The following is a 25387-nucleotide window of genomic DNA, read 5'->3' as shown; positions in this document are numbered from 1 at the left end:
GTCTCTGCGCGGCCCCGGGCCACGTGGAGGCAGCCGCCGCACGGCGCATGCGCCCTCCAGCTCGCTCGCAGCGCACGTCGTTTCGGAGGGGACCGCAGCAGAACCTTGTCATTCTGACTTCGGAAGCCCTAGTTTTCTGCCTCGGATCGTCTGGCAGGTGGGTCGTGAGGGGCTGGTGGTCTCTAGGGGACCGTGTGTGTAGGGGCGGGGGGGGGGGGAGGAGAGGGGATCCCTCGCCTGGCACCAGCGCACTGCGCCCCCCACCCCCAGACCCGGCCGACCTCCCCTTTCCTCCTCTTCCCCTGCTGCCAGCTCCGGGCCTGTCTTGCCGGCTGCAGCACCTTTCCCCTGCCCGGAGCTCCCTGACTCTGTCATTTTGCTGCAGGGCCACACTAGGCGGAGCCCTTTCTGGGAACGGGCTTGTACCCCCTCTCCTTACACTCGAAAGCAGCCTTTTTCAACCTTTTTCATCTCCCGGCACACACGAACTAATTACTAAAATTCCATAGCGCGCGCACGCGCACACACACACATAATTTTTGTTTTGGCTGGTCTGGACGAAAATAGGGTATGATTTTGATTTCATTCAGACCAGGCAGCTATTGTTGTGCTGGCAGTTGTCATTTTTTATTGACAATCTAAGGGAAAAGAGGTCAGTGCCCCTGACTGCGGAGTCAGGTATTGTATGTTTTAGAAGTCCTCGCGGCACACGGGTGGAAAATCGCTGCCCTAAAGCAGAAATGTGGGTCCCTCCCAGGTGACGGGAGAGCTGGGCGTTTTCGACCTGCCAGCCCCGCCCATGTTCCTTTCTCTTGTAGGGGCTGGGATCTGGTTTAAAAAAGGCAGATAGTGCCCTAGCTGGTTTGGCTCAGTGGATAGATATTTAATAATAATAATAATAATAATAATAATAATAAAAAAAAGGCAGATAGTGATCTTGATCCAGCACTTGGCCCCAGGGCTGCTTTCTTGGCAGGTACTCAGACATGCGGTGTCAGAAGGGGTGATAGTTGGCTGAATATGTTTTCATTCTGTTTATAATGCATTGTAGCACACTTCCCTCTTTCATGTATGCATGCACGGATGCATTCAACAAATAGATATTGAGCCCCTACTTTGTGCAAGGCACCCTGCTAGGTGCTGGAGGTGCAGTAGTGAAAAGGACAGGCAAGGTCCCAGTCCTGCCCGGCTCCTAAAATGCGATATAAGAAAGTCCTGTTTACTCACCCTCATTTTGTCCTACGTACTGCTAAGGTTTTGGCTTTTCTACTTCTGGCTCAAGAACTTTCAGAGCTTTTTCATTGTTTCATAATGTCATCTGGTACAGTTGTGAAATATTGAAATACATATTAAAATTTTTTTCTTTACATTACAGTTAGAGCACATGTTGTAGGGCATGTGTTGGCAAAAGTTATAGGTTATAACTGGTAGGTTATGCTATGAGTGAATTTCATTTCAAAATAGAAAACAGGTATTTGAAACTATTGAGGAAAAAAGGGGGGTGGATGTCAAGTTTGAGAATTACTGAGTAAATCCATCAGGCTCCACTAGGTTTTTGTCCTTTATTTTTCGTCCTTCAAATGGAATTTTTTTAGCTGTTACAAATTAAAGGTGCCTCTGGCCTCATCTCAGTAGTAGAAATGAAAACATCAATAATTTATGTTCAGTTTTTGTAGAGGTTATATCAGAATAGTGTGTTCTATATTTCATTGATTCAAGTGGCTTATGTTCACCTAAGGATTTTCTTGAAAAGATTTTAAAATTTTATTTACTTATTTTTATGTTTTTATTGATTTTAGAGAGAGAGGAAAGGAGAGAGAGCTGCATTGATGTGAGAGTGAAATAATCGATCAGCTGCCTCCTGCATATTCCCGACTGGGGATCGAGCTGAAACCCAGGCATGTGCTCTGACCAGAAATCGAACCATCAACCTTTGGGTACAAGGGAAAATGCCCAAACAACTGAACCACACCATCCAGGGCCACCTCAGAATTTTTATTGCATGTTTTAGTTAATTTAATTTTATCATGGCATAGGGATCTTATCTCCTACCTCATTTTTCATTCTTTCAACAGACTTTTTGCAGTGTCAGCATAGGTTTATGATTTCATTATTTGAAAGTGCAAACTGGAATGTACTAATATAGTCTCTTCCAACAATAAAACATTTTTTTTCTATTGATCAGGTTTTTGGTGTTAATACCATTTATGGCTCCCCTAGAGATTGTCCTGGTTATGAATTTCTGTAGTAAATAAATACCACGATGACATTTTTATATCAATCCGCCTATAAGAAAGATTTATTGTATACTGAGTTATGAATATTTATTATATTTATTTTTGAATGGATGTTCCCTTTCCCTGTATTAATTTATTACTTTATTTCCAGAAATGTCTAATGCAAAAGAAAGAAAACATGCTAAGAAGATGAGAAACCAGCCCACCAATGTGACTTTATCCTCTGGCTTTGTGCCTGATAGAGGTGAAAAGCACCTTAATGGAGGTGGGAAACCTTTCCGAGCTCAAAAACTAGGTGAGATACACACAGTGCTCTCTCCACTCCCATTTGGAGCAGATTGCTTTGGGTATTTTGGGGGTCATTCGTGGGCATGTGCAGAGTGGGGGAAAATTTCAGTTCACCCCAACAGATATTCTCCACTGTAATCCTTATTCCTGATAAGAGTGACATATTTCTTTCTTTCTTTTTTTTTAATATATTAGATCCTTCTTCTGGAACTTCACGACAGCAGCAAGCCAAAATGGCCCACTATCCACCACCTAGGCCTGATGTGAATGAGCAATCTTCCTCCAAAGTAATGTTTAGAAAGAAGGGAGGATGGAAAGCCGGTCCTGAGGGCACGTCTCAGGAGATTCCAAAGTACATAACAGGTAGGTATTTGTAAAGAAGTGAGGTTTGGTTGCACTGTGAGCTCTTTGTTGCTAATGCAGCCAGATTTCAAACGCCCTCGCTATGTCTTGGCCCTGCCTCCCCTCTCTCTCCTCCTCCTACTCCAAGCTTTTCTCCCCTCCCTTTGGATTTGGGTCTGATTGCTCTCCCTTCTTCAATTCCTCTCCTTTTCCTTACCTCTCTTCTTAAAAGCCTTTATTTGTGCACTGTTCCACTTTGTCTTAAAATCTTTTCCCCACTCTCGCTTAAAATAGGAAATGCTATTTACACCCCTCGGCATGGCATTCTCCAAAGATGAAACCAAATTTAATGCACTTTCAAGGCAACCCAGATCTTTAAATCCCCTTCTCCAGGTCCTTGCCAGCTCATCCCTCGTCGCCCCACTACTCTTACCCCTACCACATGGCCCATTCTTCTTGTACGTACCTTACGGGTGCTTCTGGTCTCTCTGTATACCTTCTTGGAGGAATTCATTTAACTTTCCCCAGCACTCTATTTACTCTTCAAAAAAAAAAGTATTTTTCAATAAAGAAAACTAATAATAGTATGGTCACATATTTGAAAAAAGAAGAAAATGTTAAGGAAAAAATCCTTGGAATCAAAGCCATTGTTAAAATTTTGTTTTTTCTTTGATTTGTTTTGTTTTGTTTTTGGTACCAAAAGCTGGGAGTGAACATTTTTTTGTTTTCTTGTGTGATTATTATACTTAAAAATGGTTGTTATTTTATTGCATGTGGTTCTCTGTCTTAAGCTTTTTTTTGTAATCTTGTCTTTAAACTTTTTTTTTAATGAGAAAGTGGCGCCGAATTCTTGTAGGAAACTTGAAAAAATAAAAGATGAAGAATAGTTTTACAGTCTTATAATACAGAAATAACCACTAATCAGGGGTTGGGGTGGTGAGTGAATCATAAGCTCATGTACTTCAAGTCTTTTTTTCTTCTGAAATGTAGCAGGACAGTGTTGATTCAAGGCTAGTTTTTAATGGCAGTCCTCTTTGCTTCGACAGCGTCTACTTTTGCTCAGGCCCGAGCTGCTGAAATCAGTGCTATGTTGAAAGCAGTGACTCAGAAGTCTTCAAATTCACTGGTTTTCCAGACTCTGCCACGGCACATGAGGCGAAGAGCCATGAGCCACAACGTCAAACGCCTTCCGAGACGGCTGCAGGAGATTGCTCAGAAAGAGGTATACGGTTTACTTGGTGTGATGTTTAGGTTAGTAGTTCCTAAGAGAAAATGGGAAGTGTTAACCTAATAGAATTTGTTAAAATGAAAACCAAAAACAACAGGCAGACTTTGCATATTTTGTTTTCATGATTTATCCCCCTCCCACCTCCTTATCATCTACCAAATAGTTGTACATTACAGCTGCTTTTAAATATAACAGTTGGAACCCACCCTTTTAAAAAATATATTTTTATTGATTTTTCAGAGAGAGAGAGAGACATCAATGATGAGAATCATTGATCGGCTGCCTCCTGCATGCCCCGTACTGGGGATTGAGCCTGCCACCCGGGAATTGAACCCATGACCTCCTGGTTTATAGGTCGATGCTCAACCACTGAGCCCTCCCAGCTGGGCATGGAACCCCTTTCTTTTAATGGTGTTAAAAAGTTGACATTTCCCTGTCATATTTAAAATATAATACTGACCTTCTTACCAGATAAGCAATTTTAGCTCTGCATTTTGGGCTTAGAGTTGGAAGGTTAAAAAAAAAAAAAGGTAGCATCATTGCGTAGCACTTGCCTTTTGATTTTTTCAATGTTGAAAAATTGGGCTTGAATTTAAATTTTTTTCAAGTCTAATTGTTTTTGGCTTGGACTTTCTGAGATTGTCTAAGCTACCCATGTCTTTATTAGTTGATTCAGAATTTCTTTGTAATGTACCTTCTATGTATCAGTACCATGTTGGTTGTAGGGTTAGAGTTCATCAAGGTCAAGTCCTTATTTGTAAGGGGCCCACAAACTAATGAAGAGTTTTTTCCACAGAAGTTTAGCTTGGCTATGGAAGAGATGAATAGTAAAAACTACACAGGAATTTCGTAGTTTCTAGACTTAATGTGAAGTCTGTTTCCCAATGCTAACACTTAGCATTTACCTCTCAGTACCTAACTGACATGAAATGTGTAATTTTCCTCACTTCTATATTTTTGGTTCTAAATTTTAGATTTAGCTATAATCTTAGAGGTTAAGAAACAATAAAAAATAACAACAAAAAGCTAGCATAGGGTGTATTCGCTGTTCCTCTCTAATATACTCTTAATAGCAACAATAAGCTTGAGTTACTGTGTTGAACATGTTATAACTAGTCTAATCTTCATACTCCATGAAGCTTGCCCAATTAGTAAGTGACAGGATGTGCTTCCTTAGGTTTGACCACCTCTAAAATATGCACTCCTTCTATTGCTCCCATCTCAGCTTCCATTGGGGAACTCACCAAGTTAAACATTTAAGCAAACTAATGGGGTCTATCATGTGCTCCACTTAATCTAAAGTTAGTTTAACTTTGAGTTCCTAACACTTAACTTTGTTTTGAAGTGGTCGCACACTGGTTCTGCTTCTCTTCTTGAAACTACAGGCAGAGAAAGCAGTGCATCAGAAGAAAGAACATTCAAAAAACAAGTGCCATAAAGCTCGAAGATGTCACATCAACCGGATGCTGGAATTTAACCGTAGGCAGAAGAAGAACAGATGGTTAGAAACGCACATCTGGCACGCCAAACGGTTTCACATGGTCAAGCAGTGGGGCTACTGCCTCGGGGAGAGGCCGACAGTCAAGAGCCACCGCGCCTGCTATCGAGCCATGACACACCGTTGCCTCCTTCAGGTCTGCTTTCCAGTTGGTTTTCTTTTATATTTGTTTAGACCGTTTCTGACAGAGACGTTTAGAACAGTTCGTGGTAATGCCAAAGCCCTATCTCTGAGATTATTTATTTTAAAAATGATTACTGAGCACCAGGCACTTTGCTAGATGCTGGAGACGAAATGTAAAGGTATTAGGGGAGACTGACATTAATCAAACAATTAGCCAAATATGCAGTTGTAAGGGATACATAGAATACCATGAGCATGCTTAACAGGGGACCAAGAAGTTTCCCCATGGAAGTGTTGTTTGAGCAGAGTTCTAAGGAATGAGAAAGTGGGAGAGTGGGGGAGGCAGAAGGAAGCCAGGTAGCAGGGAAGAATTGAAATAAATTCCACCCGACAAGAATGAAGAGAATCGGAGCAAGGCTAACATGAGGGTGAGGTTAGTTCTAGCGATCATGTGGGGTTTTGTTGGTCGTGCCCGAGATGTATTCAGCCTTGGTTCAGTAAGTAGTCATTGATCAGTAACAGGTATCTGAGAACCATCGATGGACTGTGATCAGTGTTCGAACGCTGTTCCAGATGTTTAGGATTCAGTGGGAGCCTGTCGTGGACGCCGCCTTCTCCACTTTCTGGTTATGTGGCTTTGTTCAGTAACAGTCTCTGTCCCAGTGCCCTCCTCTGTGAAATCAGATAACAAATAGCACCTGGGTCATCAGGTGTCGGGAAGATTAAATGACAGTCCGTGTAAGGAGTTAGCCCAGCCCCTGGCACGTGGTAACGCTTTATTGACTATACACTGTTATTACAGTTGTTTTTTTTTAAAATATATTTTATTGATTTTTTACAGAGAGGAAGGGAGAGAGATAGAGAGTTAGAAACATCGATGAGAGAGAAACATCGACCAGCTGCCTCCTGCACATCTCCTACTGGGGATGTGCCCGCAACCCAGGTACATGCCCTTGACCGGAATCGAACCTGGGACCTTTCAGTCCGCAGGCCGACGCTCTATCCACTGAGCCAAACCGGTTTTGGCTACAGTTCTTTAACATACTGATTTTACTACCTCAGTTTGATCTGTCTTTATCTTATTTAATTGGTAAGGTCTTACTCTCATTACTCTCATTTTCCCTTGTACCTTGTATCAATTTGAATCTATATTATAGTCAAGAATGAGCATGGGAGAAATATGGTATAAATTATTTGGAGCATCATGACTCTCGTTTCTTAGGTAGATTTCAGGGAAGAATAAGTCTTTACTTAGAGGCAGCAGTTTTTACATTCTGCTTAGACCTCGTCTTTGCAGGATATAACACAGATTTTTTTTTTATAAAAAGGAAACTATAACATATTTAAATGGAAATTCATTTTTATTTTGATTCAAATTGGTTTAAGAATATTTACTGATGTAACAGGAACAGACAGGTTTCAGATTTTGACTTGTGAAATGATAGCTTTACATAGCAATCTGTTCTGTGTCTTAGACTCTGGGAGTTTTTCTCATGTGACTTTTGGCTTCTTGCAATTTCCCCGTGTAAATGGCTACGTTTTTAATGATCTCTCTCTCTCTCTGCAGGATTTATCCTACTACTGTTGTTTGGAGTTGAAGGGCAAAGAGGAAGAAATACTAAAGGCACTTTCTCCAATGTGTAGCATAGACACAGGTAAACTTGTTTCAAATCTGAGTCCTATATTGGTCTGGTTATTTCTTTCTTTCATGCAGAAGTGTCAGTGCTGTAAGTGTTCGGTAGTTTAAACATATATAAAAATGCATGAGAGAGTTTTTGTTCTCCATTGAGTATGTTAATTAAAGGAAAGCTTAGGGTGGCTTTTAAATCAGTTCTAACCTTGTCAAGTGTAAAGTGAGAAGGTCATTATGCTGATGGAGTGAGTTTAGGTAGGCAGAAATGGAAAACTCATTAAACCACTCATTCCATAAAATATTTATGGAGAACTTACTGTGTGCCACTTTGATCCAAGCAGTGATCAGAGCCTAGACTTTGCACCCCGACCCGGAGAGAGACAAGCAATAATAGTCTAGCTGTCGGGAAATACTGCTGCAGTCTCAACACTTGAAACAATGGGATTTTGTTTTCGTTTCTGTCAGGGTTGACTTTTGCAGCAGTTCACTGCTTGTCTGGAAAGCGCCAGGGAAGTCTCCTGCTTTACCGGGCACATCAGTACCCCCGAGGCATGCTGGGGCCTGTTTTATTCATTTGGAAGCCGGAGAGGACCCCTGGGGACACCTCTGAGAGCAGGCAGTTGTGGATCTGGCTTCACCCAACGCTTAAACAGGTACTACCCCTGAGTTTGTCTCCCCGTCACTCGTCCCTGCATTCTTGACTGTTGGAAATCAATACCATAGACATTTAAGTGGCGTAGAAGTTTGGCTGGTAGCTTGGTATTTGAATGTAGGGAAGAAAGTTGCGTGTATATTACATGAAGCAAATCTGGACCCCTCACTTTTTTAGTAAGCCATAAGTAGAGATGAAAACCAACCTTATTAGGCAAATGGCTTGAAATGTTGCCTTTGGATGAATGCTTCCACCATGAATTGGTTCCCTGGTGGCTAGGTGCTAGGTAAAGCCTATTTGATGAGAAGTAGTTTTGATTAATTCTGAAGATTTTAACACTGCATTTAGCTTAGTTAGTCTCTCTCTTTCTCTTTTTTAGCATACTCACTGCTTTTATGTGGTAGATGGTAAATTTTCTCCTTAAACTCATTTTTTTTTTGGTAATGATTTTTGTGTGTGTGATGTGAGAAACATTGATCAGTTGCCTCCTGCACACACTCTGACCAGGATCGAACCTCTGACCAGGAATCAAACCCGCTACCTTTTGTTGTACAGGATGATGCTCCAACCAACTGAGCCACATCAGTTGGGGCTTAAACTCATTTTTAAATATTTGGTCAGAGCAGTCGTGTTGTTTTCATTAATCTTTGACATAATCTTTTTTTTTTTTGTTCCAAGTCCCATGCACTACTCAGAAGAACCCAAACACCATTTTGATAATGATGAATTTAGTTTAATTTGCGAAGGAATAAAAATGTAAATTTTTAAAGGGAGGGGAAAAAATAAACTAAACCACATTAAATCTTTAATGTATTTACATTTTAAACTTTAAAAGTAAAATGTTTACGTATATCCTTAGGATATTTTGGAGGAAATAAAAGCAGCGTGCCAGTGTATAGAACCGGTCGAATCAACTGCCTGCATCCCTGACCCCCTTCTGGCACCAGCCCAAGAAAAAAGCCCAGCGAAACTGCCCGATGAGAAAATTGGCAAGAAAAGAAAACGGAAAGACGATGGAGAAAACGCTAAACCAGTTAAAAAATTTATGGGGGATGGAACTAGAGCTGCACATGAACCGCGTTCTTGGAGCTCCTCCACCACAGGCATCGTGATCAGGTACAGGTGGCATTCGCTCAGAATGTTTGCTTTGAAGGCTTCCTCTGTTTCTGCCTGTGGCCACAGCCGTCGTATTTGTCGTGGAAGTTTCCCTTTTCAGACTTTTTCTCTCTCTTTCAGTGATTTGACGATGGAGATCAACAGGTTCCGCCTGATCGGTCCCCTCTCCCACGCCATCCTCACCGAGGCCCTGCAAGCTGCTGCTGTCCACACCGTAAGATTCCCCGTGACTGTAATGATACGTTCCAGTCATGTCTTTCCGCGCACACCTGTGACACTTCACATACAGTTTGGTAACATTTTGGGCCCTGGCCTATAAGTGTTTATTTCTCTCCGTACACTTATGATCAAGGACTTTGTCATCTCTTACTTCTCCTGGATGAACAAATCTAAGTGAGTGTGATAAGTGAACCGACTTGTTCTGATTTAAGGACGAGTTATTCTTGCAGCTTGTGAGTTTGCAGAAGGGCCTTACCTTCTGCTCCATAAACAGGCAGCAGAGCCCTTAAAGCCCCCGAGTGTACGGCCATTGTTTTGTTTGTGCTTGTGTGACGCGTATTTTCTGGGGTGAGTTTTAGGGTTCTGTGGCGCTGAGAGGCAGGGAGCCGTGTGTCTCGTGCAGCGCTGTCTAGTAGGCCTTCCTGTGAGGGCGCCGTGCCTCTGTGCTGTCCCGGGTGGTAGCACTGGCCACGTGTCGCATTGAGCTCTTGAAACGCAGCCAGTGGGACTAAGGAGCTGCATTTCCACCTTTATTGAATTTTAATGAGCTAGAAGTTACATTCCGGTAACTCTGTGGCATGGGGACCGCACAGGTCCAGAGAGGAGACCAGATGAGCAGTCAGACGCTCCGGGCTCATGTTTGTCTTGCTGTGTCAGTGCCCTGTGCCTTTCAGCCCCTGTGCCTCTCACAGACTTGACATGGTCAGGTACGATGACAGATCCGAGCAGCGTTTGGGCTTTTAGAAGAAAAATACTTTAAAAGAGAAAGGCTACTTTCTCTTTCTCTCCATTGCTTCCCCACTAGCCTCACCCACTCCTATTCTTGCCTGGTCTCTTGAATTGTGTCTGCGATAAAATCCAAAGCCCGGAATGTGACTGTGTAACCTGTGCCTTTCTGCCTCATCTCTCAACTCTGCACCTCAGCCAGCCTGGCCTCCTTTCTCCTGGAGATTCCATCTCCCTGCTTTTTTTCCCCACTTGCTTGAACATTCCACCTCCACCACTCTGCTTGGCTAAACTTCCTCATTCTTCAGGTTTCAACATCCGTCTCATTTCCCTACAGAATCCTCTCCCGATCCCTCAGGGTAAATGATATCCCTCCTGTGAATTACATTGTATCTTGCACATTTCCTCCATTTGTATGGCGACCTCTGTTTGTGTATTTACACAGCGTGGTGGCAAGGGCAGGGTCGTTCTGTTCTTTGCTCTGTCCCCAGTGCTTAGCACAGTGCCTGCTAATTGAGTTGCAGAGCAAGGATTTGTACCTAGAAGTTTGTTTCCAGGGCCTGTACTTGAAACCACTGTTATGCTGCCTGAGTATTTGTGAGAGACCTGGCACATGTTACAGGTGCTTTTGAATCTAGGAGCACATCCTACTTTATTCAGTATAGGTATTCTTTCTTGGCATGCACGTGATACTCGAAGTGCTTTTTGAAACCTTGCTCAAATTCCTGGATCTGTCAGGAAGAAATGTAAGTAAAATACTTGCGTGCCTTACTTGAAATCTCTAGGCGTACGAGAGTCGTCATGTAGCCTTTGGCTAAAGATTTCTTCAAAAGGTATAGGTTTGGTTTTTCCTTGGGGAGGAAGGTTTTATTGCTTAAGTTGCTGGTGATGAAGTTGGCAATAGAGGGAGAGGAGCAAGGCGCTCTTGCAGGCACTGTGCACAGAGGCCTCAGTGTGAAGTGGCTTAATCTCTCTGAAAGTCATGCGTGTTTTTCTTAGTATGTGAAATCCTTTTTTTTTTTTAAAGGTCTCACACATTTATTACTGAACCAACCTACTATTGCAGAAATAAAAATCAACAGAGCAAAATCATGAGTCCATTAATTTTCCAATTAAAATGTCCCAACTGTCCAGACAGTAGCGGTCTTTTTAATAATTTAAAGGTGTAGGCAACGCAATCATTTAAAGGTGTAGGCAACCTGGATACAGCAGAAATGTGTGAGTCATCTCTCATGTGTGATTCCTCCTAGGCCCAGTTTGGTTCTTCTCCAATGTCTCCTCTTTGAGCTGTACCTGATTTTATTTCCGGTTTCATCGAATCCGTTGGGGGATGGGCCAAGTCTGTTTTTGTTTCTTGGCCAGGAACCTCTTGGTCCTGAAAGTCTGTGGGAAGACATGGTGAAGGAGAAGCGAACGCATGCACCTCGATGGCGGAGAAAGAGAGAGAAGGAACTGAAATCCTTTTTTTAAAAAAATATTTTTATTGATTTCAGAGAGGAAGGGAGAAGGAGAGAGAGAGAAACATCAGCGATGAGAGAGAATCATCGATCGGCTGCCTCCTGCACGTCCCCCGCTGGGGACTGAGCCTGTAACCCGGGCATGTGCCCTGACCGGGAATCGAACCGTGACCTCCTGGTTCGTAGGTCAACACTCAACCACTGACCCACACTGGCTGAGCCTTATGTGAAATCTTGACAGAACTGTAGTACTCTATTCTTGCCTCTAATTAGAAGGATAGCTTCTAATTAGAAGGATAGTTAGCCTGGTGCTAATTACTGTGTGAAAAATAGTGACAGTTCCGCTGGTTCTTCCCTTAAAACGTTCATTCCCACATGCAGAAAAAAGTGGAGGGGGTCAGTATCCCAACCCTAACACGATTATAATGTCTGGTTCGTTATTTGTCTGGTAACCAGGAGCTGCTGTTTTTCAGGAGGGAGAGGACACGGAGAACACTCCACACCGTTGGTGGACTGAAACCTGTAAGAATCCTGACTCGGTTTCCCTCCACCGCAGACAGGAGGCCGTGTTTGACTTGTTGGGAGGTATGCGCAGGGGATGCTGGGCTGTGCTGGGAGCGGAGGGGGCTGTGGGACGTGGGTGGGAAAGCTGCCTACGCACGGTGGTGCTTTTTAACTTTCATTCTTTGTTGTAATATAGCGAGAAAGCAAGTCAGAGAGTGAATAGGGAAAACACTATTTGAGTTTGCTTATGAAACAACAAACACATGAGATGTTAGTGTTCTAAATAGCTGGCATTCTGATATTACAGTCAGTGCATATACCAGGCAGTAAACTGAAATTGATTCTTAAGTGGACATGAGTGCTTTTGTGTGTGAAGCTACTATAGTTATCAATGAAAGAAACAATGTTTACATTGGTAAAATATCTATAATGTTAAATGAATGTTTTTCATAAAGAGCACGTTTCTCTTTATGAATGTTAATTTATTCTCTAAAAGTATCAATGGGAAAAAAAGGAAAAACATGTTTTTTGTTGTTGTTCATCCTCACTTGAAGATATTTTTTTCCATTGATTTTTAGAAAGAGAGTAGAAGGGAGGGAGGGAGGGAGAGAGAGAGAGAGAAACATCGATGTGAGAGAGACACATGGACTGGTTGCCTCCTGCATGTGCACAAAAAGGGCTAGTGATCACACCTGCAACCCAGGTACATGCCCTTGACCCGAAATCAAACCGGGGACCCTTCGGTGGGAGGGCTGATGTTCTAACCATTTAGCTTTACCGGCCAGCATGGAAATACATGTTTTCAAATAAAATAGCCCAAGATGAAAGTTTTATTAGAAAAATTTGAAAAATACAAGCAAATATGTATACACTGTGAATGCCTCTTTTTAAACTTGCATTTTATTGTTTGTTTATTGCTCAAGGAATAACATCACCAGCAGAAATTCCAGCAGGTACTATTCTGGGACTGACAGTTGGGGATCCTCGAATAAATTTGCCTCAAAAGAGGTCCAAAGTTTTGCCCAATCCAGAAAAATGCCAAGGTAAAGTTCTTGAAACATTCCTGGTTTTCTTACTATTTTGAGCAGTCTAGTCCCAGTTCTGTTAGTGACACCTGTGCAGTAACTTCACCTCTAGGAAATGAGGGTGATCTTTACCTGGCTACTTTCAAGGTGATTATGGTCACAGGAGGTGTGTGTGGGAGTATCTTTTAGCTGTGTAACACAGCCTGATCCTTACGTTCATTTCATTGCTAGTATCTAGTAAAACCTGTCTTTCTGTCAAATGGGTTTTTGAAAATGCCTGGCATTTCAGAATTTTCATATGAGGAAGGGATGTGCACCTGCAGCTGGTCTTGTGCTCATTGGAAGCCTCTGTCTGACCAAACAGATGATCCAGGTTCGAATCCTGGCAAGGCCATCCCAGGTGCTGAAGGTAAGATGTCTTGGTTTAGACTCAGTAGAGTGGCCCGAGGGAGTTGTTTGGCTGGAGTGGCATGGGAGGGTGTGTAGGACTGGCTAAAATTTTAGTCTGATCTGGGACATGCAGCGGTTGTGATAATGTCTTATTGTATTTGCTGTCATTTAAGTATGGTTTTTTTTTTTTTTTTGGAAGAATCATTAAAATTACCTTGTGAATTTTTGGAGAAAAATATAGGCGTGTGTTATAATGACTATAATTTTTTTTTAACCTCCATGCATAGGTAGCTAGCTTATTAAGGGCTTAGTAAATGATTCTATCAGAAAGTCACATGAAAGGTGGATTGAATGAGAGGAGTTTGAAGATATATTGGTAAGTTAGTTAATTATGGAGTCTCAGACTTTAATCAATGAGGTGTTGCTTCTTTCTTTTCTTTTTCAGTAGCAATATGCTCTGGTGCAGCCATGAAAACTGCAGCGTCAATCACACCATTAAATGGTGACTCCCATAATAGCCTTAAAGCTGTAATTTAATTCTACTCAATTTCTCTTGCTTCCTCAAATTCTTTTTAAAATAAGGCAGTTTTATATTAAAATGCTTTCTAAGGCTTTTATATTAATACTAGGGGCCGGTGCATGAATTTGTGCACCAGTGGGGTCCCTCGGCCTGGCCTGTGGGATCAGGCCGAAACCAGCTCTCTGGGGTCCCGGATTGCAAGAGGGCGCAAGCCAGGCTGAGGGACCCCACCGGTGCATGATTGGGGCCGGGGAGGGACGCAGGAGGTTGGCCAGCTGGGGAGGGACCACGGGAAGGCTCCAGGGCATGTCTGGCCCGTCTCCCTCAGTCCTGATCAGCAGGACCCCAGCAGCAAGCTAACCTACCAGTTGGAGCGTCTGCCCCCTGGTGGTCAGTGCATGTCATAGTGACTGGTCAACTGGTCGACTGCCTTCTGGTGGTCAGTGCACATCATAGCGACCAGTTGAGCAGCCTTAGCATTCATTAGCATATTATATTTTGATTGGTTGAACAGTCGACCAGTTGACCGGACACTTAGCATATTAGGCTTTTATTATATAGGATTATTATATAGGATGAATCAGTTCAAAGAAAATGAAAGTTTCTCAAACATTTAATTTCTATTATAAAAGCTTATCCTTTTGTTAGTCATTGTGGACTTTCATTAAAACCGATTTTAAGTAATTTCTTTGAAGAAGTATTGATTGGCATGTGATCTAGATAAAGATGTAAACTTTTGAGAGATCCAACATGGAAGCAGAGTAGGTGGAAGCTACACTCACCTCCTCCCAGGACCAAACTGGAATTACAGCTAAACATAGAAGAATCATCCTGAATAACCAGCTGAAGACTAGCCGAAAAGAAGTCTTATAACCAAGTTATTCACAGAAGAAGCCACATCGAGACTGGTAGGAAGGGCAGAGAAGCAGAAAGGGCCAACCCCACTCCCATGGCAGCGGCAAAGGTTCCAGAGGGATATCTCAGCTGCGGGGGTTCTCCCTGAGAAGCATGGGGTCTAAACCCCCTGCCGGGCTCCCCAGCCCACAGCAACAGGGCCCAGAAGAGGCGCCCACGTAACATCTGCCTGTGAAAAGTAACGGGGTTGTTGTCCACCAGAAAGATGGGAGTCCTCTAGAGATACAGGCACCCTCTTAAAGGGCCAACACACAGACTTTTGTTTGTAGCCACTCACCCTGTGCTCTAGGGGAGGGAGGGTGGAGGACTAGAGGTGCATGAGGAAAGACTGGAGTTTGTGGCTCTGGGGAGGGAGCTGAAGGGAGAGCCGCCAGGTCCCTATGCTGAGTCCATCTCCCACACTCGAGGTGCCTTCTTCCTTCTGTGGAATCAGCCTGGGGAAAGCAACAGCCACCCCCTCTGGGCTCCCTCCCGCCCCACTCTGTGGAGCTTATGCCCTGCTGAGGAGTATAGCCCGAGGCCCTTTCAGTGCCTGAGTCTCACAGGCAGCCAGTGGGTAGAGGGGGTTCTTGGGGTGTCTTGGGACTTTTGCTCACCTGACCCGGACCCGATGATGGTAAAAGCCTGTCTGGGTGCACAGCTTGGTCCTTCTCCCGCACACCCAGGCCCAACACTGGCAGCCACACGTTGTGGATCACTTACAGTTCCAAACAGGTTGCTCAGGGTAGGTCACAGGTAGCGTCTGATTTGGGCCTGCAGCAGAGAGTCCCTCCCAGGAAGCCCAGAACCAACGCACCCAGTGACCAGCTTCACACAACATGAGAGCCGGGTTACAAGCAGCACACCTAAAGGGAGATATCGCAGGCACCAAGCCCCGCTGAGGCAAATTCGCTTCGTGTGGTCAGCCCGTGCACAGCAGCTTGCAGGCCATGGTCAGGGTTGAGACTCAGTCGGGCAGCCTGCGGGTCGATCCCGTGCACGAACGGGCCAGTAGCAGCCAAGACTCAATTACAACAGGAGGCCCACATAACCCACTCGAGGGACATTCCTGGAGCACCCAGCTCAGGTGACCAAGGAGGCTGCACCACTGGGTCCCACAGGACACCTACTACATAAGGACTCCCCCCGAAGACTGGGAGTCACAGTAGATCTATCTAATACAGTGATGGTGAACCTTTTGAGCTCGGCGTGTCAGCATTTTGAAAAACCCTAACTTAACTCTGGTGCCGTGTCACATATAGAAATTTTTTGATATTTGCAACCATAGTAAAACAAAGACTTATATTTTTGATATTTATTTTATATATTTAAATGCCATTTAACAAAGAAAAATCAACCAAAAATATGAGTTCGCGTGTCACCTCTGACACGCGTGTCATAGGTTCGCCATCACTGATCTAATACAAACACAATGAGGCAGACAAAATGGAGACCTCACCTCGCCCCTATCAGAATGGCTCTCATCAATAAATCAACAAACAAGAGTTGGCGAGGATGTGGAGAAAAGGAAGCCTTCGTGCACTATTGTTGGGACTGCAGATTGGTGCAGCCAGTGTGGAAAGCAGTGTGGAGTTACCGCAAAAACTACAAAATGGAACTGCCTCACGACCCAGCGAACCACTTCTGGGAAAGTACCTGAAGAAACCCGAAACACTAATTTGAAAGAATATATGCACCCCTATGTGCATTGCAGCGTTATTTACAGGAGCCAAGATCTGGAAGGTGCCCGGTGTCCAGTGAGTGGATAAGAAAGCTGTGTTACATTTACACGACAGAATACTCCTCAACTATAAAAAAAGGAGAGAAATCTTACACTTTGTAAGAAATCTTACCCTTCGTGACAGCATGGATGGACCGGGAGATTATTATGCTAAGTGAAGTAAGCCAGTCAGAGAAAGACAAGTACCATATGATTTCACTCAGATGTGGAATTTAATGAACAAAATGAACTACCGAGCAAAATGGAGACAGTCATAGAGAGCAGGCTGACAGTTTTTAGGATGAGGGCAGGGGTGGTAGTGGAGGGATTGAGCATAAAAGAAAGAAAAAGAGAAAAAACTCAGGAACATGGACAACAGTGTGGTGATTGCCAGGGCGGGGAGAGGGGTAGGAGGAGGCGGAGGAGGGAACGGGTAAAATGGTGATGAATGGAGACTGGAATTGAAGTGGTGAACACAATACAGTGTACAGAGGATGTGCTGTATAATTGTGCCCCTGAAACCCGCATAATTTTGTTAACCAGTGTCATCCCGATAAATTCAATAAAAAGGAAAAAAAGAGAAGTAAACATTTTTTTTTGTTAATCCTCACCTAAGGATATTTTTACCATTGATTTCTAGAGAGAGTGGAGGGGAATAGAGACAGAGAGAGAAGCGTTGCTGTGAGAGAGACACATCAATTGGTAGCCTCCTGTGTGAGCACCGGCAGGGGTAGGGGATTGAAATTGCAACCCAGGTACGTGCCCTTGACCGGGAATCGAACCCTGGACCCTTTGTTATGTGGACCGGTGCTCTAACCACTGAGCAATCGGCCAGGGCAAGAAGTCAGCTTTTTAAAGAGGTTGCATTATACTGATGTTATTAACACATGTAATGTATCATTTAGAAAGACAATTCAGAACTGAAGTTAGCCCTGGCCAGTGTGGCTCAACAGTTCGATTTCCTTTCAAGGGCATGTTACCTGGGTTGCAGGTTCGATCCCCAGTCCCAGTCAGGGCTTGTAGGGGAGGTAGACAGTTAATATGTCTCTCCCACATATCTCTCTCTCTTTCTCTCTCTCTCTCTCCCCTCCCCAACCCCCCCTACACTCTCTAAAAAGCAATGGAGCCCTAGCTGATTTGGCTCAGTGGATAGAGCGTCAGCCTGCGGACTGAAGGGTCCCAGGTTTGATTCTGGTCATGCCTGGGTTGCGGGCTCCATCCCCAGTGGGGGGTGTGTAGGATGCAGCCTATCAGTGATGCTTTCTCATCATCTCTCTCTCCCTCTCCCTTCCTCTCTGCAATCAATTAAAAAAAAAAAAAGCAACGGAAAAAATATCCTCAGGTGAGGATTTAAAAACAAACAAAAAACTAAAGTTAGAAATATACTTTATTCTCCCCTGAAATCTCTCACATTATGGCCCAGTCACTTCCAACTTAATGTTTTTTCCAGCCGTCAGACCCACACAGGTATGTGCCTTGGAGTGGCCTTTCTGTGTTGGCATTTGAGGACCGTAGTCGAAACTCATGGATTGTCTGACTTTTTCTTTTAATTTTTCAGTCCAACAAAAGTAGATTTTGGAAGATTTTTCAGCCCCCGAGTGATTACACGACTGTAGGAAGTCTCCACTATCCATGTGTATGTTCCTCACTGGAAGAGTTCCTCCTCTTTCCCCCGAGGGTTCATCATGGTTGGCATGGAGTGGCTTCTTTAAAGGAATGAAATGATAATGTTTCACAGAAAATATGCTCCTTTTAAAGGAAGGAAACAATATGTTCAATAGGAAGGGCCTATCAGAGACTTGAAATGATAGGGCTGAAGAAATCGTACCTGTTGTCTCGGCACTGTTGAGCCAGGAGTAACATAAAGAGCCCGGAAGACAGCAGTCAGAACATGGCTTGTGGCCCAGCCGGTGTGGCTCAGAGGTTGAGCATCGACCTATGAACCAGGAGGTCACGGTTCCATTCCTGGTCAGGGCACATGCCCGGGTTGCGGGCTCGATCCCCAGTGGGGGGCATGCAGGAGGCAGCCGATCAATGATTCTCTCATTGATGTTTCTATCTCTCCCTCTCCCTTCCTCTCTGAAAGCAATAAAAATGTATTAAAAAAAAAAAAAAGAACATGACTTGTGCTGTCATTGCGTATTATCGTTTGCCTCTGCAGTGGTTCATATGCTTCAATCATCCTAACTGTGGAATTAGGCGGGTATTTAAAGGCAATTGTATGTGATGTTTATATCTTCTCCACTAAACATAAATGTTCAAAAAATAAGTGTAGGAGCCTTTGCTACTTCACAGATGATGAAACCAACTGTAAGAATAATTTCTAGTCAAGTGTATTCTTCTAGAGAAGTAAGTGCCTGTCAGATATTTTCTTGTAACAATGGGCCACGTTTAGACTTTGACTTCACTGACCTCGAGGATGTGGTTTGAAGGCTCTTTCTTTTCCCTCTCAGATAATGAGGAAGTTAGACAGCTGCGTCTGGAGGGTGTGCCCGTGGAGTGTGCGCATAGCTTTATTTGGAGCCAAGCTATCTGTAAGAGTGTCACAGAGAATAAAATGTCGGATCAGGTAACTAATGGTGTAAGGGTTGTTGGTAAAGTCATGAAGACAGGTTGAAGTTCGTCACTCGAGAGAACGTAAAGGTTGCTTTGTACTCTATAAGGTCCCATAGACTTCCCTTTATTTTCAGACAATTTACTGGTCCCTTATGATAAATACTTTGGTTGTTTTTTTGTTTATTTTCTGTTCTTAAAGAAGAAGAATCCCTAGAAAAAGTTAACATAAAGACTTTTTCTTGAAATGATAATCTTAGGATTTAAATACATGTCTTTCTTTTATTGTGTTTTTTTTTTCTCCCCCATTAAGTGTTCTCTGTTTTTGTTGCTTTATTTGTTCTCCGGTCTTTAATTACCCAGTGACTGTGCTCCTACAGGTATTGTATCAGGTGATGGGGTCGATGACTGTTAGATACACTCAAGAAGTACAGGCCACAAAGGAAGCCCAAAGAAGGGAGACTAAGCCCAGACTCTAGAAATCAGGGGAAGCGTCCTGGACGGAGGGCTGGTGTTTGCGCTGACCCTCAGGTGGGCTGTTAGAATCAACCAGACCTTTGGGGGCCGGGGGCCGAGGCTGCAGTAGAGGAAGGATTGCTGGAAGTGAGAATGAGCAGGGGCCCAGGCCCAGTTCAGGACCGTGTGTTCAGGAATCTTCAAATAGATGAGTAGCTTGGACTCAGAGATGAAACTGAAGAGGGAATAGGACCAGAGCATAGAAGACCTGGGGGCACTTCAGGGATCTGGACCGAAGACAGAGGGTGCCATGGAAAGTGTTAAGCTGGGCCGTGACATGATGACATTTCCCTCCAGCAGCACAGGGGAGGGTGGAGGAGACTAGGGGTGGGGATGTGGGTGGAGGAGCCGGAGAGAGGGCTTGTGATTGGATGGCCTTAAAAGAGACCCTGGAAATAGCCCATAATGTAGGGCACGATGGGGGCCTGATTTGTGGCCGTGCCTGGAGTGCAGGGCCACAAATGTGTATTTACCTGGAGGGTAAAATTGGCAAGACTCAGTGGTTCATTGGAAGGTGGGTGGTGAGAAAGGAGGAGACGGTCTGGTTTGGGTTTGGGAGCTCAGCTAAGAGCCCGAGCCAGGCCTGACCCGTCCCAGCTGTATCCCGAGTCCCGGGAAAGCGTTCGGCACATGGCAGGTGCTCAGGGCATATTCGAATGAAAGAGTAAATGAATGACCAGTAAATGTTTGCACGGGTGAATGAATGAGGGGACAAACTGTGAGCATCGTGGCATCAGATGGCGGGAGCGAATGCAGTGGGAAGGACGAGTGTCATCTTGGATAATTGAGTTTGAGGGGCCTCGGGACTTCCAGGACAGAGGTTTTGATCCCAGGAGCCAAAGTCAGGGTGAAAGAGAGAGATTTTTGGAATTACCAACAGGTAGATGGTAGAGGAAACTCGGGAAGGAGAGAGAGAAAAGTGAAGAAGGAGACTCGGGATCTGGTCCTGGCGTGAAGGCATCCTGGGGCGGCAGTTAGATGTAGCGTGGAGGCCGCCCTCGGATAGTTTCTCAGTTGAGTGAGTTGGGAGGACTCTCCCTCCCCTTCCATCTCTTTGAATAGCTGGCAAGAAAAGTCTGGAAGAATGTTAGCAACTCCCTGCAGTCTACTTGACAAATAATTTACAGCACCTTCTATTTCACATTTGGGGGGGGGCGGGGTGGGCACCTTCTATTTTGGATCCTTAAGACTGGGTGAGAATTTTCTCAAGGGAGAAGTTGTTAATTGTGCCTTTTTTTTTTCACTTCATGACAAATCTTAACCAAAGTAAATGTAGGGACAGAGTATCAAAATATAAGATTAACCCTGAGATAAGAAATTAGTGGAATGCATGTGTATTTTATAACTTTGAATCCTCTAGTATATTCTTGCCCATATTTAAGGTAATTTGCCATTTCTACCGAAACATTATATAAAGGAAAATCGTCGTAGGAGGGACTACTTTGTGCTTAAAATAGCTTACATGTATGTTTTTTTCTTGCGTTTTAAAAGGGCAGGTAACATCTCCCAGAAGACTAGGGTTGTTTGTCTTGAATGATTTTCTCCCATTGTAGGACTTAAACCGGAAGAGAAGTGAATTGCTGGTGCCTGGGTCACAGCTGGTTTTAGGTCCCCGCGAGTCCAAGATCCCTCTGCTTTTGATTCACCAGCCGGGAAGAGTGACCGGCGACGGCCAACGCGGCTGGGGAAGTGGCTGGGACGTGCTGCTTCCCAAGGCCTGGGGCATGGCTTTCTGGATTCCATTTGTAAGTGGCTTTTTTATTCCGACCAAGAGTTGCGACCTTTAAAGTCCATCCCTAATCAATACCCAGGGCTGAGAATGTTCCAGACTTGACGCACGCCTTAGAAACTGAGGCTATTTTTCTGCCCTCTGAGCCAAATTCCTGATACAAGATACTTCATAAGGTCCCTGGAGCCTGGGTGTTATTAATAAGAGTGGTGCTGACATATTGTGAATATTTGAGGTTTTAAGAGTGGCCTGATAGTTTAAATTTTTAATGATTTATTTTAACATATACATTTCTTTCAGATCTATCGAGGTGCACGGGTGGGAGGATTAAAAGAGACTGCGGTGCATTCCCAGTATAAAAGGTCGCCTTCCATCCCGGGGGATTTCCCAGACTGCTCTGCTGGCATTCTCTTTGCTGAAGAACAAGCCAAGAATCTTCTTGAAAAGTATAAAAGGTGAGAAGCTGCCTTCTCGAGGTTGGTGGTGCCTTCAGAGGAAGAGAAGTGCCTACTCACAGTGGCCCATAACGTTGGCAGTGGCTTCGGTAACTCTCACTATATAATGTGGAGTTTTCGTAGGCTTTTCCTTGAGTTCAGCGTTACCGAGACACAAGTCAGTCAGGAGACTGTCTCACGTCGGGTGTTTCTAGGCCCATCCAGAGCGTGAACCCTTTCCGTGGTCATTTGCTTACGTGGATGGTGGTGGACACCTACACTGTGGACATGAGTTCCCACTCCCAGCCCTGCCCCCCTCAAAACGGAAATTGAGTTTTTTATAACTGATTATAGAGATAATACATCTGAAATTTCAGTGAAACTACGAAAACATAAAAAAATACTTTATACACTGGAGTATTTTTTTTAAATATATTTTATTGATTTTTTACAGAGAGGAAGGGAGAGGGATAGAGAGTTAGAAACATCGATGAGCGTCTGTCCCCTGGTGGTCAGTGCACATCATAGCGAATGGTCGACTGGTCATTGTAATGGTTGCTTAGGCTTTTATATATATAGATGATATTTCTTAGAAAACTTTCTTTTCTATGTTTTCTTAAATAGAGATATAGTACAGTGGCTATAGTTATTTTAATCGCCCCCATCCTAAATTATTCAGAATTGGCTCTCCTCTTCGGTTTTCATTAGACGCCCTCCTGCAAAACGGCCCAACTACGTAAAGCTGGGCACTCTGGCGCCGTTCTGTCTGCCCTGGGAGCAGTTAACCCGAGACTGGGAATCGAGAGTCCGGGCCCAAGAGGAACTGTCCGGAGCTTCCTCCCCGAGTGGTGGGGAGAGCGACTCGAGAGACCAGGCGCCCTGTGCTCCCACGCCTGGACAAGCTGCTCAGGGGTCTGGTGCAGGGGGCACAGCCCTGCACGACTCCAGTGAGCCCGAGGGAGCGATGGACACAGAGTGTCCAGCCCAGGCCGGGACTGAGCAGGTATCGGGCCAGGATGCCCGTGGCCAGCTCCTCTGCGTTCTCAGGTGAGTGCACACACCTTCCGGATATGTTCTAGGTTCATTCTCTTTTAATACCATCCAGGCTACAGGTGTAAACGTAACCACTGTTCCTTGATGCAAGGCCCAAGTGAAGTTTTGGACTCAGAAAGACCCCATGGAAATGGCCACATTACATTAGATGCTAACTTACGAACTGATTTGAAAAATTATCATCCATAGACCCAGACCAAGAGTTCTCTTCTACCGACATGTTTCAGTTAGTCTGCTCACAGAGCAGTACTTTCGCGAGTGTGTGAGGTGACGACCCCGGCAAACTCCGAGCGAGCACTGTTCGCTTTAAATCACTGAATTCGATTTCTTGTCATTCCTTTTGGATGATCTGAATTTGTGGCCGATTAGGTACCGATTCATTGTGATTTTGTCATATCACAGACGATAACATGTGTTCTACTCAGTCCTGCTGCAGGCATTAGATTTTGCTTATCAGTTACCCTTTATTCGGATATTTATTTATTTATTTATTGCTCTGATTTTTATAAGAAGCACTTACCACTCTTGCCTTATACTTTTTTCCCATGTAACTTCTTTAGAATTCTTTTTTAAAAAAATATTTTTAATTGATTTCAGAGAGGAAGGGAGAAGGAGAGAGAGATAGAAACATCAATGGTGAGAGAGAATCATTGATTGGCTGCCTCCTACATGCCCCCTACTGGGGATTGAGCCCGCAACCCGGGCATGTGCCCCTGACCAGAATCGAACCGGGACCCTTCAGTCCGCAGGCCGACGCTCTATCCACAGCCAAACCGGCTAGGGCCCTTAGAGTTTCTTTTTAATCAAAATATCAGTTCCTCCTTAATCCTCTCACTGTGATTACAGCCTTAGATTCTACCCCACTGTCTTATTTTTCTCTGCCTTCAACTTCTTAAACCTTTAGTCTTTCGCAGAACAGTAGACACATAAAAAGTAAAACCTGAATACAAAAAGGCATTAATGTCAATTTTTAATTTCTTAGAAACCTTAATGGAGTTTTGATGCTTTCCCACAGAGTATAAAAATTAAATGAACTCTCGCTATCCCTAATCTTCTAATTGCATATTTTCTCCTTGAACAAAATACCCTCAAACGTGTAGGAGTAGAGCATCGCTGAAGCAGCTGTCAGCCTGGTGCCGGCCCAGTTCTGGGGACAGTCGGGCGGCGGCCCGGCGAGCTCCCGGCAGGGGGCAGCAAGAACTGACCGCAGAGGCCCGCCGGTCCCTCCTGGCCCGCTTCCCCAGGGCCCTGGTGTGGGTCAGCCTGTCCCTGCCCGGGAAGGGCAGCCCCGAGCCGCACGCCATGATCTGTGTCCCAGCCCAGGAGGACCTCCTGCAGCTCCGCCGGGATCGGCTGTACTGCGGGCCCCAGGAACCCAAGCACAGCGACCCGTTCAAGAGCCAGATCCGGAAACAGAAGGAGAGGCAGACCCGAGAGAAGAGGCGGCACCTCGGGCGTGCTGCCTTGGGGGGCCTGGCAGAGGGGGACCCTGCAGCAGGGCCCCCGGCTCCGACCCTGGGCCTGTGGCCAGGCCCGCTCCCCAACGTGACCGCTCACTGCTCCAGAGTCCTCCTGGGCTTCGTCACCCAGGGAGACTTCTCCATGGCTGTCGGCGGTGGGGAAGCCCTGGGCTTCGTTAGCTTGACGGGCCTGCTGGACATGCTGGCCGGCCAGGCCGCCGCCGAGAGGGGCCTGGTGCTGCTGCGGCCGCCCGCCTCCCCGCAGTACCGGCTCGCGAGGGTCACGGTGGAGGTGTGAAGGCGGGCGTGCGTCCTTGCAGGGGACAGACGGTCCCGTCTGCCTGGTCCCACAGCTGGAAAGTTTGGTTTGAGCCGTCTTCTGTTTTGAAATGTCATGTGAAACTGCTTGGAAACGAGAATAATAAAAAAAAAAGATGCATCATGCACGTGGATGAGATGGATGAGATGTTTACGTCATTCCAGTCACCTCACTGATTTCCATCCTCCTCTGTCCCTGCTGTAGGGCCTTGGAATATGCGGCACATATTTCTATTACGATTTCTTGGTCTGTGTCGTTCTTGCTGGAAACAGTTAGAAGCTTTATTTTTCCTCGCCCCCATTTTCATGGGGATCCAAGGGCTTTCGGGTCTGTTTAGAAACCTTGTCGCCGTGTGGTAGGCAGGGTGGTGGTTTGATGATTTGATTGTTGCAGGAGAGGCAAAGGCTACCAACATCTGGCCTCTGCCGTGAGGTGCGGCGCCCCGTCTGGCCTGGTGCAGGTCCGCGCTGTGATCAGCGTGCCTCACGCTGGCTCCCCGAAGGAGGACGCCGTGGAGAATGTGTTGCTGCCCCTTTGCAGGTGGCCCGGGTTGTGAGCGGGTTGGGGTGGAGTGCAGGGGTGGTCTGATTTCATCACGCAGCCTCTGCATTGCTGACCAGCGCGGGGTCCTCAAGGCTACTTAATTTTTCTGGGCTCTTTTGCTTCTGCAAAGCCATAGAAGAGCATTTTAAAAATATGTTCTATGAAATGTGTCAAACCCCCGCCTCCCCCCCCTCCCCCAAAAGAGTGA

At 45.0% G+C, this 25387-nt stretch overlaps 1 protein-coding gene across 1 annotated transcript; it reads left to right on the top strand.

The window, feature by feature from the left end:
- The first annotated feature begins 22 nt into the window (after window positions 1–22).
- On the top strand, window positions 23–24763 carry POP1 (POP1 homolog, ribonuclease P/MRP subunit). The gene is made up of 16 exons (XM_006104149.3): window positions 23–157; window positions 2389–2532; window positions 2721–2888; window positions 3914–4089; window positions 5481–5729; window positions 7284–7371; window positions 7815–8002; window positions 8861–9117; window positions 9238–9331; window positions 11993–12104; window positions 12947–13066; window positions 19026–19141; window positions 21195–21386; window positions 21671–21825; window positions 22513–22851; window positions 23958–24763. The coding sequence occupies exons 2-16, from the start codon at window positions 2391–2393 to the stop codon at window positions 24613–24615; spliced, it is 3054 nt and encodes a 1017-aa protein (XP_006104211.1). The 5' UTR covers window positions 23–157; window positions 2389–2390; the 3' UTR covers window positions 24616–24763.
- Window positions 24764–25387: the final 624 nt, after the last annotated feature.

This window comes from Myotis lucifugus, unplaced genomic scaffold (genome assembly GCF_000147115.1).
Source record: "Myotis lucifugus unplaced genomic scaffold, Myoluc2.0 scaffold_548, whole genome shotgun sequence".
NCBI classification, from domain to species: Eukaryota; Metazoa; Chordata; class Mammalia; order Chiroptera; family Vespertilionidae; genus Myotis; species Myotis lucifugus.
This window is presented reverse-complemented; position numbering and strand designations above follow the sequence as displayed.

Bases quoted from the DNA above. Each gene is read 5' to 3' on its own strand.
- POP1 (XM_006104149.3), top strand. From the start codon at position 2,391: ATGTCTAATGCAAAAGAAAGAAAACATGCTAAGAAGATGAGAAACCAG. The intron at 2,889-3,913 runs GTAGGTATTTGT...TTGCTTCGACAG, and splicing joins GATTCCAAAGTACATAACAG to CGTCTACTTTTGCTCAGGCC. The intron at 19,142-21,194 runs GTAACTAATGGT...CTCCCATTGTAG, and splicing joins AGAATAAAATGTCGGATCAG to GACTTAAACCGGAAGAGAAG.